The sequence below is a fragment of the Danio rerio genome, chromosome 25, assembly GCF_052040795.2.
Source record: "Danio rerio strain M-AB ecotype USA chromosome 25, GRCz13ab, whole genome shotgun sequence".
Classification (NCBI taxonomy): Eukaryota; Metazoa; Chordata; class Actinopteri; order Cypriniformes; family Danionidae; genus Danio; species Danio rerio.
In genome coordinates this window covers 31,435,952-31,451,815 of record NC_141045.1, presented here as the reverse complement: position 1 = coordinate 31,451,815, position 15,864 = coordinate 31,435,952, and the positions used below count along the sequence as shown (strand labels likewise).

The window sequence follows — 15,864 nt, the reverse complement described above, 5'->3', positions numbered from 1 at the left end:
ATATATCCTGCAAAAGAATTTCTAAGGTTAAAAATTCAATATTGGGGGCTCAAATAAATGGCCGTTTTGTAATTTATATATTGAAACAACTGAACACTTGTTTTTCTGAAGTAATTTGGTACAAACATTTTGGTATGAAGTATTAGTTTGGATACAACAGAAAGTATCTAAGACTTATCCTCTCATGGGAAATTATTAAGTTTGACCAAATACTTAAGGATAGAAAGATATCGAATGAATAACTTGTAGTTATTAATAAAATTCTATTTTCATAAATGTAAATTTTTCAGAATTCTCCCAAGACTAGTGGCATTTAAAAAAGAATTTGTGATATATTTGAAGACATTAAGAGAGACGAAAAGCCAAAAAGAAAGAAATGTATGTTCATCATTAGAGGATTTTGGTTCCATATTTTGGTTCACTCCCCTGTTACGTATTTTTCTTTATTATTTTATTTTTCTTTTTTGTTTTTTATTTATTTATATTGGTTGTATTATTATTATTGAGAATGGAAAGATTGTGAATGTATGTAAATTGATTGTTATTTCAGTCTTTTGTGTAATTAAAAAATAGATATTTCTGTTCAAGCATTAGTAATTAAAAAAAAAAAGATTTGCTTCCTTCAAGTCTGTCACTGTGCTGTTTATCTGATGCAGGCGGAGACTGAGGCATACTCTGACAAGCAAGTGGGAACGGTGGGCAGAGAGAACTAACAATAAAGGCACAGGCAACAAAAACAGCAACAATGTGTGCAGAGCAGAAAATATTCAATATTTGAAGGTATAATTAAAAATCTGATGAGTGTTTTGAGCTGAATCTTTACAGACACATTCTGGAAACACAAAAAACTTATCTTAAATCTTGAAAAAGGAGTAAAATAGATGCCCTTTAAATTATATTATTATTGTTAAATTATATCATAAAATAAAAACAAATCAATTGTCAATCAGTTTTATTCATATTTTCATGTTGTCATGAACATAATGTCAGAATTATTAGCCCTCCTGTTAAATTTGAAATTTTTTAAAAATATTTTTTCCTTAAGTTCTGTCTGACAAAGAGAACTTTTTTTCAACACATTTCTAAACATAAACATTTTAATACCTAATTTCTAATAATTTATTTATTTTATCGTTTCCAAGATGATAGTGTGTGATATTCGACTAGATACTAGTATTCAGCTTATAGAACAATGTAAAAACGTAACTAGGTTATTTAGGTTAATAAATATAGTAATTCAGTTTGTTGACATTTTTGAAAAAGATGTTTTTAAATTGTATCAAATAAATTATTAATTAATATAATTTGAATATGTATTGATCATAAAAATGTATCACAAAAGCATACTTTATAAATTAAATATAAATAAGATTCAAATAGATCAATTGTTTTTTAAGATAAACACATCAACACAAAATAAACAAAAAATAAATAAATAAATAAAATTGGTTCCAAATAAGTATAATACTAATAAAGAAAATACTTTTTGCAAAAATGTTATTAAATAACATCTAAATAAACAATCTAAATGTTCCCAAATGTAATTTAAATAAATAAGATAAAACTACTAATTAAGATAACTAACTACTAATTAGATTTGTTGACAAATAATTGATAAAATTTGCAAACATATTTATGCATATATAAATAAAAGTGTGGCGAAGCAGTGGCGCAGTAGGTAGTGCTGTTGCCTCACAGAAAGAAAGTCGCTGGTTCGATCCTCGGCTCAGTTGGTGTTTCTGTGTGGAGTTTGCATGTTCTCCGTGCATTCGCGTGGGTTTCCTCCGGGTGCTCCAGTTTCCACCACAATCCAAAGATATTCATGTGAATGAATGTTTGTGGATGTTTCCCAGAGATGAGTTGCGGCTGGGAGGGGTAACAAACGTGCTGCATAAAAAACATGCTGGATGAGTTGTCGGTTCATTCCGCTGTGGCGACCCCAAATTAATAAAGGGATTAAGCCGACAAGAAAATGATTGAATAAATAAAAGCATACAGCCATGCAGTATTATATTAATAATAAAAAAAACATATTTAATGAGCAAAAAAAAAAAAAAGTAATGCTTTAAAATATAAATTAGGATAATTAAAATTTGGACTTTTTAAAAAAAAGAAAAATATTTTATTTAGGTGTCTGGAATTTAAAAAACCTTTGTGTGTGAACCATAGACTACGAAAATAAAGCTGTGTTTTACTTATGAAATGTAAGATTGCCCTCTGCTGGTCTAAACAATTATTTTGGAAACAATTCTTGATGCAGTAGGCTTACTTTTTGTTTTAATATCATTGTTAAAAACAATAAAACATTATAACATTTTTTTATAACATATTTTACCTTTGACATTGCAATGAATTATAGCTTTAGTTTGTTTTTATCTAGCATTAACAATGATATCAGTGCTACAGTTTAAACCACTATGACTTTGATTAAAAATATTCTGTTAAAGTTTTTTTTTTAGTAATGACAGATATAAATGTGATGATTTTAAGCAACAACTAATGATTTTGAGCAATTGCTTCTTTGTTTGAACAGATATGGTTACAATAAACGCAGATTGTTGCAGCTTGGCGTTTTGTTTTTATATTTGTGTTTTCAAATGCTTTTAAAGCGTATATGTGTTACCATGTTCATACATACCACAGCTCAAAGAGACGCTCGGTGAATTGTAAACAGCTCAAAATGCATATTTTGCCCTTCATGCTCTTTCATAATCCTCTTGGCAAATCGTCTTACTATATATCAACCACGAGCAGCCAAGTCCATACACGGCTAAGCAGTGCGCATGCGCAGTCACACGCCAGTCGCGTGTAGTGTTAGCATCTTGGCTATCTGAACTAGCCTCAACCTGAGTCTCTCTCGTTCTTCAATCCGAGCTACGCTTGAGCCCGGTGAGCCGCACTATGTTCCGAGCCGCCCTTCGACTGTCATTCTCCGGTGCTCGGAGTTTAGCAAGGTCACGGCCACAGTATACAGGTAAACAACGATTTTGTGACTTAATTATGAAGTCGCTAACATTTCAAAAAGTCAATGAGAGGCAGGGTTTACGGAAAAACCTTGAACGTAGCTTAGCACATCAGCTAACCCAAGCGACACCGGTGTGTTTAATTAAAAGCTTATATCTCTAAGTGGCAACCTTCCACTGTGTTATCTTCTACTGTGTGACATTTACATGTTATAACTGTGTATGTGCTGTTAGTTTTTTTACTCCTTATATATGATTTTTGACAGTGTCCTTGTAATGACCCACTAAAGTGAGGCTTCGGCCCAGCGCTAAGAGGAAACGCGACACTCAAACCGAAAGCATCCCACGTATATTACTTTCGGCTTTTATTAAAGCAGCAAGTCTAATTGGCACATTGAAATATTATTCAACACATTTAGCGTAGTAAACATGCTTTGTGGTATGCAATTTATGCATGGTTATATTACATTTAACGTAGCAGAATATGATTGCAAATGAATATGAAGAATCCGCATCAAACTCGCGTTGCGAAATTGCAGAGCAAATATTTTTCTATTAAAGCATATTGACCTCTATGCAAACACACACAAAAGGTCATAATAGATTACAAAATATAGGCTATTAAAACTCGAAAATCGTATCAACATCAACATTTCACGTGATGATTTTATGTATTATGTAAATTTTGGGATACTCGTCGTCTGACCTTCCTTAGCAGACAGTTATGAGTTAGCTTGAAGCACGCCACCACATCAGTCCATGATGTATCACTCAAACATAGGTCATACAAGAGCACTGGACAAATTCCAACTGGGACAAAATCTCACTGCATTAAGGCCCTAACACAGTTAATGCATTTACAAAAAAAATAATAATAATAAATTTCCCAAGCAACAATATACTGGTAGCAAACATTCCGACACTGATGACACATTTTGTATGATGTGTAAATGTGTGATGTGAATTCTTTGACATAAGACCACAAATGTGCATTTGTTTTACTTGTTTAGACTTAAGATGCCAATATGTTTATATAAGGAAGAATAAGCTATATTATAATTTCTAACAAAATTCAAAGGAGCCAAGTTCGTTTTGGTAGTTTGAAACAGCTCACAGAAGTTAACTTTTTTGGGACAAATAATTTTGGATCCTCAACACTTTTGTGGTGAGTATGCAACTGGAATTCTACCTTTAAATGTAAAAGAATAAACATTTTGTTTCGACTTTTAAAGTTAGCTTTTTGTTTGCGAAGAAATTTATTTATTTATTTATTTTGGCTGTTCGACGAATCAGGTGACAAACAAATCTTTTGAAAACTGCCACCAGGATAAAGATTTTCAGAAATTATTTGAAACCGTGTGGGCAGTCAAACCGCACATTTAAGGCTGATTTATACTTCTGCGTCAAACGCCGGCGTATGCTACGGCGCTGACGCATAGCCCTTCGCCGTCGCCGTCACTGACGTGCACCTCTCAAAAAATGTAACTACACGTCGCAATGACGCGTAGCGTAAGCTCTGTGATTGGTCGGCTTGGTAGCGCTGACGAGTCTGGGCGGGACCGAGAGCCGCGCGAATGGCGCGAGCGATTGTTTACAAGTGTGGAGTCCCGTGAAGGAGCTCCGGATGGAAAGTTTTGTTTTGTGTTTACCTCATAGTTAAAGTTGTTGCACGTCCACCGGTTCCTGCCTCAAAATAAGCAAGTTTGAGCCACTTGTACAACCCGGAAGTGTTCAGGAAAAGCAAAACAACAGCGAAAAACCTTGACACAGAGAAACATTAACACCTCACTGCCAACTAGCGTTTTAGAAGTGTTAATGCAGACCAACAGAGACAGCGCGCAGAAGTATAAATGCACAACCACGCGCGTTGTATGCGCCGTGGGTTACGCCGGTCACCTGACGCAGAATTATAAATCAGGCTTTAGACTCATAGCGTCTGTGTTTTTTTTGGGGGGGGGGGTTTCTCCTAATGTTTGACGTCAAATTATGCGCAGCTAGCTTCTTTTGCAGGCTTTTGATTGGTTAACAGCTTTAAGCCATTAAGGTAATTAAGGTTATATCACAACCTGGTGGCCCAGCATGCTTCTGACAGTGCATCGAAGCCTAATTTCATGGGGGTTTTTTTTAACCAATGAGGAAAAAACTCCATTTATTATATACCCGTGGATGCGGGCTGACTTTAAAGGCTTGTACACACCGGGATGCTTTTCATTTGCGTTTATGAGACGTTTTTCCGGATTCAAACCCAAGCAATTTTTGACTGGCGTCAAGCAGAAGAGTATGCAAAATCACTCCTTGACGTTAGATGGCGCTAAACAACTTTAAGCTTCTGACCCCCGCTTATAACACAGAAAAGGAAGAGAGGAAGTTGACACGCTTGTTGTTAAAGTTACTGATGACTCGAACAAGCATGAATGGTTCAAGTAGCAGCTCTAGTGATGAAGAAATGATTATTGTACACCGAGCAATAAGCAGCTCCACGTTCATATCGCCTCTGGGCATCTTCAATGTGCGCTTGCATTGACAGTTTTGCGCTTGAGCGCCTTCAAGTGCTGTTTACTGTAACTTCAGCAGCTCCGTGCACGTGAACAAAAGTGCCAATCTGATTTGGAGGGCTGCGTCAAAACAAAAAAACGAGCATGAGGCGTTTTTTTTTTTTTTAAATAACGCTTTCGCGCCTGGCGTTTTGCGCGTTGGTGTGCACGATCACATTGGCACCCTTTATTTAGTAACGAAGCGTTAAACGTTGATGGAAAACACAAGCAAAAATCATCCCGGTGTGCACTGGCCTTAATGAAGAAGGAACTGCAAGTTTAAGAAGGCGGAGCCTCAGAGCCACACCCAACATTTATATTCATGTCAATGGTGGATCAAATGTTTTTAATGAACTTGAAGGAACTTTCTGGAAAACTTACTTAGCCAGGTTTCGAGCTCGTCCCCTGATAAAGAATGGAATACGCCAAAGTGAAGTTTTGAGCTTTTGAATCAAACTCTGATTTGCCCTGATCTAGTTTGAAGTGACCACGCCAATTGCACTGGGAGTACATCCAGGCTTCAAGGTGCTGTTTAAACTAATGCATTTTTGTTAAAAAAAAAAAAAAAGGTTTTATTAACGGTACGCCTGGCGTCTACACTGCTTTTGCATATTTGACCTAAGAAAACAGCATTTTGAAAATGCTGAAGATGTAAAATGCGTAAATGCTGGTGTTCTGTTTCAATGTAGACTGACTGAAGTGCAAACTTTTGAAAATGGAGGCACGGCTATCCCAAAATAGCTTTGACTGGTCTTCTGGACTTTTTCGTATTGATTCATCTACCTCCTCTTATATTACCATTATACAACTGATAAACTAAGTATGGATGACGGCACAGTATGTGTATGCTTAGTGAATGATACGTGAATTAACATGCGTTTGAAACTATATGCTGTGAATGGAAAACAAAGTAAAAACGGCAGTCTTGATGATTATAAAAATGCCTTTTAATGAAAGAAAATGCACTCGTGCAGCCAAAGTAAATCATTAAATTAGATTCATGACCCTTTTTATGCCTTCAACACTTCCCGGAAGTACTTAGGTGGTAAAAGCAGATTTTTATTGCCTGCATGTCAATTTCTAACGCATTTAAACTCGCCTAGTTAATCAGTCATGCTTGAAGCTTATCTGATCTTTTTCTTTCACAGCTTCAGTAGCTGCTCGCTCTTATTCCCATGGCAAACAGGAGACGGATGAGGAGTTTGATGCCCGCTGGGTCACTTACTTCAGCAAGCCAGACATCGATGCTTGGGAGTTGAGGAAAGGTGGGTGGTGATGGTGGTGTTTTGATTTCTAAGCTTGTAAAGTGAGATTTTACTTTTAGAAATGTATTAAAATGGACATGAGTTTATTTTAATATGCACAGGCTTGTGCATATTAAAATTAACAGGCTCTTAAAGGGACTGTTTAGGGCAGTGGTCACCAAACTTGTTTCTGGAGGGCCGATGTCCTGCAGATTTTAGTTCCAACCCTATTCAAACACACCTGAACCAGCTAATCAAGGTCTTACTGGGTATACTTGAAACATCCAGGCAGGTGTGTTGAGGCAAGATGGAGCAAAACCCTGCAGGGACACCGGCCCTCCAGGACCAGGATTGTTGACCCCTGGTTTAGGGGAAAGTTCCACACATTTATGAGTTTTTTTTTAATTTTTTGTTGAACACAGAGTAGGTATTTTGTATATTGATGGGCACATAAAGCGACTGACATTCATCATATCTTTTTTTTTTTTTTTTTTTTTTGCCACTATTGAAGTCAATGGCCTATGTAATTCAAAGAAGCTCATAAGAGATTGGAACAGGTGGAGGGAGAGCAAATGATGATGAAATGTCCATTTTTGGGTCAACAATCGCTTTAAGATTACAATAATTCATAATTAAATTCAAAAACAAGCTATAGTAATTTTATATATTTAATTATAGGTACATTATATTGAGTGTAAATTGACGTTTTTATACAAAATGACTGTAAATTTTGAATTTATTTTATATCTTTCATAATGAATGCATTAACTTTTACATTTTTATCAATATAATCAGTTTATTATTAATAATAATATACCTTAAGCCTCAGTTGTTCTTCACAGTTTGTATAATGTACATATTTTTTAAACTGTCCATTTTGAATTGCTTTTTATTATTAATACACCTTAAGCAACATCAAGTATCTTTCAGTTGCTGTAATACACCATTAGACAAAGAGACAAAGCATTCTGAATCTGTTGTTATAGGTTAGACTTATTGTTTGTTTTTAATGTGTACTTACCTGTAAAGCTGGTTTAGTTTGATCTGTTAGTATAGGTGCATCCAAAATTTAAGACTGTCTGTTTTGTGGTTTGTCTATAAAAATCTTTGAAACGAACACATTTGCGGTTGCCGCAAGCCAGAAAGATCTAGCAGAATAACACCCTCTGGTGGCGGTGAAGTAAATGCATTTTCTCTTTTGTTTTGCTTCAGGAATGAACACTTTGATCGGTTATGACTTGGTACCTGAACCAAAGATCCTGGATGCAGCACTCAGAGCCTGCCGGAGGTTAGACGATCTGGCCAGTGCCATCCGGATTCTTGAGGCAGTCAAGGTCAGTAAAACTCTTTGGCCAACTGCAGAATACAACACGAGGATGTTGTTTGCTTAATGTGGAAAGTTTATAGGTTTTAATAAACATTTTTAAATATTTTTTTCTAAAAGTATATCATGTAATTATATTTTACTCAAACTTTCCTGCAGGATAAAGCTGGCCCACACAAAGAGATCTACCCTTACGTTATCCAAGAGCTGCGGCCCACACTTGATGAGCTTGGTATTGCTACACCTGAAGAACTTGGCATTGACAAAGCATAGATGTCTACGATTGTGGTGAGTATTAGCATAACAGAAAAAAAAATAACAACATAAAAATGTGTTTCTGTACCTTAACAAGTCCAATGTATCTTTCCTTTTTGTATACAGAGTCTTCCAGGAGACTGCTGCTCTTGCCTGGACTGAGAGACCACTGTACTTGAAGTCTTTGCCTCATGTCATGGTGTTTGTGTTCTATTTAATTGGCCTTTATTATGTTCTTTTGCTTGTAAAATATTGATGACCTAATAAAGGGAGATATATCTTTACTCAGTCTTGTGTTTCTATCTGATGTGTTGGACTTTGCTTCATATGTGTAGATTTAAATGCTAACTTTGTGTTTGTTTATTTAAATGCTTATAATCAATCTCAAAACTGTTGAGTTCTTCTACTTTGTTTTTTTTTTTTCAACTCTGAAGTAAATTATTTACTAATATTTTGAGAACCCACTGAACTGTTTTGTATTTTGGACTTCAATGAAAACAAACCGTTTCCTGTGAATGGGTGAGTTTTGGTTCATTAGATCCTGAGGTAAAACAAAGTGATGTTTAAAATGGAATAGTTTGAGCTTTAAAGTAGTGTTTACCGTTCAGTTACGTTCATATCTTTACCGTTTGCTCAAAATAGCGTAAATTGGTGTTTTTTTACACGCTCAAAGCGGCAAAAACACCGGAAAGAATTCCCGCGCCTGCTCTAACTTGAAGTGAATGGTAAACAGTTTTGTTTTGTCCGTGACACTCGCTGTAATAGCGAGCGTCATAGCGCTGTATAACCAACAGAGGGCGTAACAGGAATGCGAACAACGTAAATCGTACATCAGTAAAATTACACTTAAAAACGAGTATTTTAAAGAAGTGACGCACTTTGAATATAAAAGCACTTTTATCAGATGATTAATAGTTGTTTATTTATGTTCTTCTACACTTCTTTTATATGTGGTTAATTTGAAGATCAGATTTTCGACTCTAAAATAAAACAACAAAACGACACTATATTAGATGCATAAAACAGCCATGGTAAGTGTATGCTAACTCATATCTGTTTTTGTGCTATAAATATTTTACATAGCTGCTTGCAAAAGGGAAACGTAAGAGCGTAGTAACTTGTTGCACGAGCCAGTGGGGCGGGATTTAAATGTGCGTTAATGTGCGGGGGGTTTGGCTCCGGCTGGAGGAGGAAAAGTCGAGGGGACTGTGGGAGTCCCTAAGCGAGCAGTTCGGGAGGTGAGGTCAGGCGTTTCCCCTTTGGCTGGCCCCAACGTCGACTGTATTTTCCCCCACCGCAAACATCGAGAGGTTTATTATCGTTTTATCAAAGGGGATATTAAACGTTCGGGTGGATGCACACGTACTCGGTGCGCTGAGCAAAACACGCACGGTGGTTTATCTAGGAAAAGAGAGTGATGGTGGACAATTCCAGTAGCAGCAAAGCACAAGTGGTGAGTTCCGTCCTGTTGGCACCGAGCCCTGTTGAATGTATTGATAAGCTACTGTAATATTTAATTGACAGACATCGAGTGTATAAAACATGTTTTTTGGATTTAAGTGTTTCTGATATTATCGCATTAAGTCAATATTTATTCTGATTACACCGTGTGAGTGATCAAGCTATTATATGTAGCGAAATCCACATTGTACACGTCATGATTTCTAGATTTATATATGATACAAGTGGCACTGTGTATTTGTTGTAAAAGTTTCGATACGCGTGCTGCCGAATTTGCAAAGTCATAAATATCACCGTTTGTTTCCGTTAGAACTATATACTTTGTCGCGTCGTGTGTTCGTTCACTCTTTTAATAGCTTAATTGTTTTTGGAAGAGCGCCATACTTTTTAGGCAGCCATGATTCGGCTGTGCTTTGACTATCTCCTGTAACTGTGTGCCCTTATCAAACCATGCGGTAATTAGTTACAAAGTAACATCATGAATCGACTGGAATTGGCTGAATATTAATTATTTATCAAAATGTAAATCGACACGCCGTTTTGGCCGGACATCCGGTCGTTGTACTATCCAGACTAGTCGCCTCTATTAGGGGGGTCAAAGGTAGGCTGGCCTAGTGGGCAATAAGCTAGCCGCGGAATGCAACATCAATCTTTTTGTTGTAAGTTACAAAAATACCATTAATACAAATTACAATCTTTGTGAAATGAATTCGAATTCTCTTCGGCAGCGGCCGTTGTGATCATTTGCCTCTGTGTGTGTGTTCGTTTCTGATTCAAATTTGAATAGTTGGCTCATTTGTTCTTATTTGTTTACACGTGTTTGTACTAACTTAATTTTTAATTCAAGACAAATTAATTTAATTCGAGAAGTTTGTGGTCGTCAACGCGTTTTTAATTATGCTTAATTCCAATTTAACACGCTCTAAATGTCACGTTTTTGTATAACGTTACTCGAGAAGCATAAACAACCCGCTAAAATGCAGACTGAATGTTGTTTACACTAGTGTTCCTTGTTTTATACACGTTAAACCTTTAACAAAATATTTATGTAGTTGTGTTTTTATATATAGAGTGTGTTTACGTCAACATTGGAAGTGGATCAAAACCTTTCATCAAAATTGTGACCAGTTAAAAATACAGGGCACCACAGATTCTTGTCTTACAACAACGTTGAAAACTTGTTGATCTATTTCAAATGTTGACTACTATATATTTATATAAATTGAGAGAAATGTTAAGTAGTACAGCTTTCTTGATTTCAAATTAGGTTGTTGGTGAGAAACAAACTTTAAATGGTATTCGTTTGCATACTTATTTTCATCTGTCCTCAATCCAGCCCAGCTTGTCTCAGGACAGCAGTCTGGCCAGTGCGTTTTCCCAGGCAGCTTTCGCAAGTTCGGCTGGTGTCAAACTGGAGGCAGTTATGGAGCAGCTCCAGAGACAACAACAAGCTAAACTGGAGATGGAGCGCAAGGAAAGACACCTCAGGGAAGCCCACATTCTGTACGCCCAGCAGCTGGCTGCACAGCAAGCCATCATGGCCTCCGCCAGGGCCCAGGGTGCCCCTTTAACCCCTGATTTTTACAGCAAAAACTCCAGAGACAGAGCGCTGAAAGGTGGCCAGGGGCCTCTAGCTGCCAGGGGGCCCGTGAAAACCGCCTCCGACCTAGCACACGAGGAGGACGCTGCTGATGAGATGGACAGAGGAAGAGGGTCTGAGGGGGATGAAGATGATGACGACGAGATGATGGATGGAGAAGATGGGAGTGAAGAAGAGGAAAGCGAAGGCTTGGAGTTCCTCAGGAAGCAAAGTCTCGCGCTTCAGCAAGCTGCTGTCGGAGTCCCTCCATATTCGTTCCCCGTCTACACTGCCTCACCCTCTGCTGCTAAAAAACGTCCCTTGTCGCCGACCACTAAAGTGAAAGATGAACCCGAAGACTCCCTCTCTGACCAGCAATCATTCAACACACCAAACGGAATGGGAGATTGGAACCTGGATGACTCATTCAAACAGGTTTGTGTCTATATTTCTGTCTTGCCATTAATCTCCGAGGGGTTTGAGCATGTTAGACATTGGAATACAATGTGCGCTCTCTCTCACTTTATCATCACTGACCTACAAAAGCAGCAATTCAACATATTTTCATTCAGCTTTGAATGAGTGTCACATTATAGGAGCCTTTACATGTTCAATTACCATGAAACCAGTAATAGACTCATCTCGTTTTACTGAGAAGCTGTCAGCTTTGAATAGGACATCTAATCCAGTTTTTTTTTTTCTAAGCACAACAGGAAGATGAGTTCTTCGAAAAGTATACAAAAGTATGACAAGTTTGTTCGACGTCGTTACAGATGAAAGTGCTTATTGAATGAGCTCCATATGACCTAATACAATATTAAGAGTAGCTTTTTTACAGGAGAATGTCTCTCCAAAATCAAAAGAAGAATTAAGTGCTTTCAGAAAAGTTTTAATATTCGTTCTTTAAATAAAGTCCAATTACCCATAAATCTGATTATGATCATGATAAAAGATTTTTTGCTTGTTAATTAATGAAGTGTTCAACACAGTGATTTAATGTGTGCACATGTCACACAAAATGAATTATAATTAAATTTTAGCTGTTCTAAGCTTTTTTCATCTATGTAAAGTGGCTTTGACACAATCTACATTGTAAAAAGCAGTTCTCAACCTTTTCACTTCGGGGCCCACTTTCTCCGATAAATTTTTGAAGGCCCACCTGTCTGACATTTTCTCTTAAATATTTGTATAAAATTTTCATTTAAACTGTATATGTATATGTATGTGTGTGTATATATATATATATATATATATATATATATATATATATATATATATATATATATATATATATATTTATATATATATATATATATTTATTTATATATATATTTATTTATATATATATATATATATATATATATATATATATATATATTTATATATATATATATATATATATATATATATATATATATTTTTATATATATATATATATATATATATATATATATATATATTTATATATATATATATATATATATATATATATATATATATATATATATATATTTATATATATATATATATATATTTATATATATATATATATATATATATATATATATATATATATATATATATATATATATATATATGTATATATATATTTATATATATATATATATATATTTATATATATATATATATATATATATATATATATTTATATATATATATATATATATATATATATATATATATATATTTATATTTATATATATATATATATAAATATATATATATATATATATATATATATATATATATTTTTTTTTTTATATATATATATATATATATATTTTTATATATATATATATTTATATATATATTTATTTATTTATGTGTGTGTGTATAATATATGTGTGTGTGTGTATATATATACCTGTTTAAACTCCATTTATTTTTTTTCCCCAATTTCTGTTTAACGGAGATAAAAAAAATTTTCAACAAATTTTTAATCATAATAGTTTTAATAACTCATTTTTAATAACTGATTTAATTTATCTTTGCCAGGATGACTGTAAATATTATTACTAGATATTTTTCAAGACACTTCTATACAGCTTAAAGTGACATTTAAAGGCTTAACTGGGTTAATTAGGTTAACTAGGCAGGTTAGAGTAATTGGGTAAGTTATTGTATAACGATGGTTTGTTCTGTAGACTATGGAAACAATATAGCTTAAAGGGGCTAATAATTTTGTTCTTAAAATGGTGTTTAAAAAATTAATAACAGCTTTTATTCTTGCCAAAATAAAACTAATAAGACTTCCTCCAAAAAAAAAATATTATCATACATTCTGTGAAAATTTCCTTGATAAACATATATAGATTAAAAGAGAACCACAGGTCAACAGGGAGATTGCAAAAGACCAGTTTCTGCTTTAAACTGGACTGACTGAATATTCACTATTGAAATATCAAAAATATAAAGACAAATGTAAAAAACAATAAAACACCCTAAATCTGTTGAAATGTGTTAATCTGATGGCGGTTAAGTCTGCAGCTGGGCATATTATTGGGAGATCGCTGACAGGTACAGTGAACAGCTCCGTCAGAGAGCGTCTGAAGCTTATAGGCAAGCCTTTTTTACATTCAATGGCAGGAACGACATTGAGCACGCATCCGTTATAACACACTCTCAGGACATTAATTTGGACAACTATGTGGATGTATTAAATAGTTTACCCAAAAATACACTAAGTAAGTCGGCACCTGTAGCCTAGTGGTACTGGGCGCTGACATATAGCACCAAAGTCCTCAGAATGACCCGAGTTCGATTCCCAGCTCGAGGTCCATTGCTGATCTTGCCCCCTCTCTGCTCCCAATGCTTTCCTGTCTGAATTCTCTACTGTCCTGTCATAATAAAGGTGAAAACCCCCTAAAAAAAAAATATATATATATATATATATATATATATATATATATATATATATATATATATATATATATATATATATATATATATAAAATACACAAAGTAAGACTTTCACTTTACTCATTATTTGTAAATGAACAGACTTGCGTGTACTAGTTGTAGACGCGATCATGTGGCTGTTTTTTGTAGTTTAAAGTAATCGATCTGAACAGGATAAAGTGCATTACTTTGATCATTTTAATATAGCATACAAGTAAAATAATTATAGTATAATATTAAGAGTTCGCAGCCCACCTGCAGGATTGCTGAGGCCCACCGGTTAAGAATCCCTGGTATAAAGCACTATAGACCAGTTTAATGTGGTCATGTCTTGGGCCCATAAACATTTCTTGCTTATCAAACTATTTCATAACTGTAACGAGACAATTCAGTCATAACTTGATGTTAAAACAGCTGTCGTATCATTGTTTATCAATATGTGGCTCTTTTTGGATTCTCGAAACTATATTAAAAAAAAATGTAAAACAGGACATTTCTATAGAAATAAAAAAAATGTAAAACAGGACATTTCTATAGAAATAAACATGACTTGACCCGACTAATGAAAGTAATGTAAATAGGAAAAAATAATAATTCATAAAATGTGGTAAAACAACATCTGAAGAAGTTCTCTGGAGTGCAACATTAATCAACGTTCAACGCTAATCTAAAAAGAATTTTTCCCTTTGGTTTTTCTATTCTCGTTGCTTTCTGCTTCTTTCTGAAGCCATTGTCCTCCTCTTCCCTTATCGTCAATAGTGTCCTGCTGTGAGCCAAGCTGTACCCTCAGACATGTCAGTTGATTTCTCCGTTTGTTCATCCCGAGTCTTTAGGGAATTCTGTTCTGACATAAGGCTTTTGTCCCTGGATATCCCTGAAGTGTGGCGTTCTGGCAGGCGGCCCAACAGGAGTGCTCTTTCATTCTCTCTGTCTTTCTGCCGTCTCACTTTTCTCTGTCATTCCCCCTACCGCTGGTGTTTCTTGAGAACAAGCTCTTGGCAGTGTGCTGTAATGCTGTCTTGGCCTGTGACCAGAGAGGCACTCTGTCAACTTGCAATACAAGAGGCAGAATGTTACAGGCGCGTGCTGTTGGAGTGCCGCTTTGACAGTTCGCACGTGGAAGACTTCGCACCATTTAAATATTATAAACTTTACTTGGCCCAAAAATTAAAGTCGGGCCATTAGTTTCCCCTTATGTGCTTTAAAGCCAAAAACAAAAGAGGGTTTAGCTTTCATTACTTTTTTTGTCAATGAGATCCACATTGAACATTCTTCAAAATGTTTGAGTAACCAGAAAAAGGAATTTGTACATGTTTTGAACTTTATGAGATGGCTAGTGTGTTCACACTTAACAGGTTTCATTTGATTCAAACAAACAATGTAGCAATTGCGCTCTTTGTGTGGTTCATTCGGTACAAATGGGTGCATTCACACTTATTCAAACACAGAAATTTGTATGGAATAGGACTATGAGGCATTTTTGCAGAGGATGGATTTTAGATTGAGACTTGACTCGAAAGGACAGTATAAATGCAAAGTGAACCAGGATCAAACGTGTCTGTCTCTATTTTTATCCAGAGTTTTC

At 35.2% G+C, this 15,864-nt stretch overlaps 2 protein-coding genes across 4 annotated transcripts in view; both read left to right on the top strand.

Moving 5' to 3' along the window:
* The first annotated feature begins 2,807 nt into the window (after positions 1-2,807).
* cox5aa (cytochrome c oxidase subunit 5Aa) lies at positions 2,808-8,604 on the top strand. 2 transcript variants are annotated; one of them, NM_001024403.2, is given in 5 exon segments: positions 2,808-2,974; positions 6,646-6,762; positions 7,954-8,075; positions 8,225-8,353; positions 8,447-8,604. In NM_001024403.2, coding segments are annotated over 4 exon segments (426 nt in total). In that variant the 5' UTR covers positions 2,808-2,901; the 3' UTR covers positions 8,339-8,353; positions 8,447-8,604.
* Positions 8,605-9,531: 927 nt separating this feature from the next.
* The window catches only part of arid3b (AT-rich interaction domain 3B), an 84,617-nt gene continuing 78,284 nt past the window's right edge, over positions 9,532-15,864 (top strand). Inside the window, 2 exon segments of one of the 2 annotated variants that reach the window (NM_001083002.3) lie at positions 9,532-9,773; positions 11,118-11,795. In NM_001083002.3, the coding sequence (NP_001076471.2) occupies positions 9,738-9,773; positions 11,118-11,795 (714 nt within the window). In that variant the 5' untranslated portion in view covers positions 9,532-9,737. 2 annotated transcript variants of the gene reach the window in all.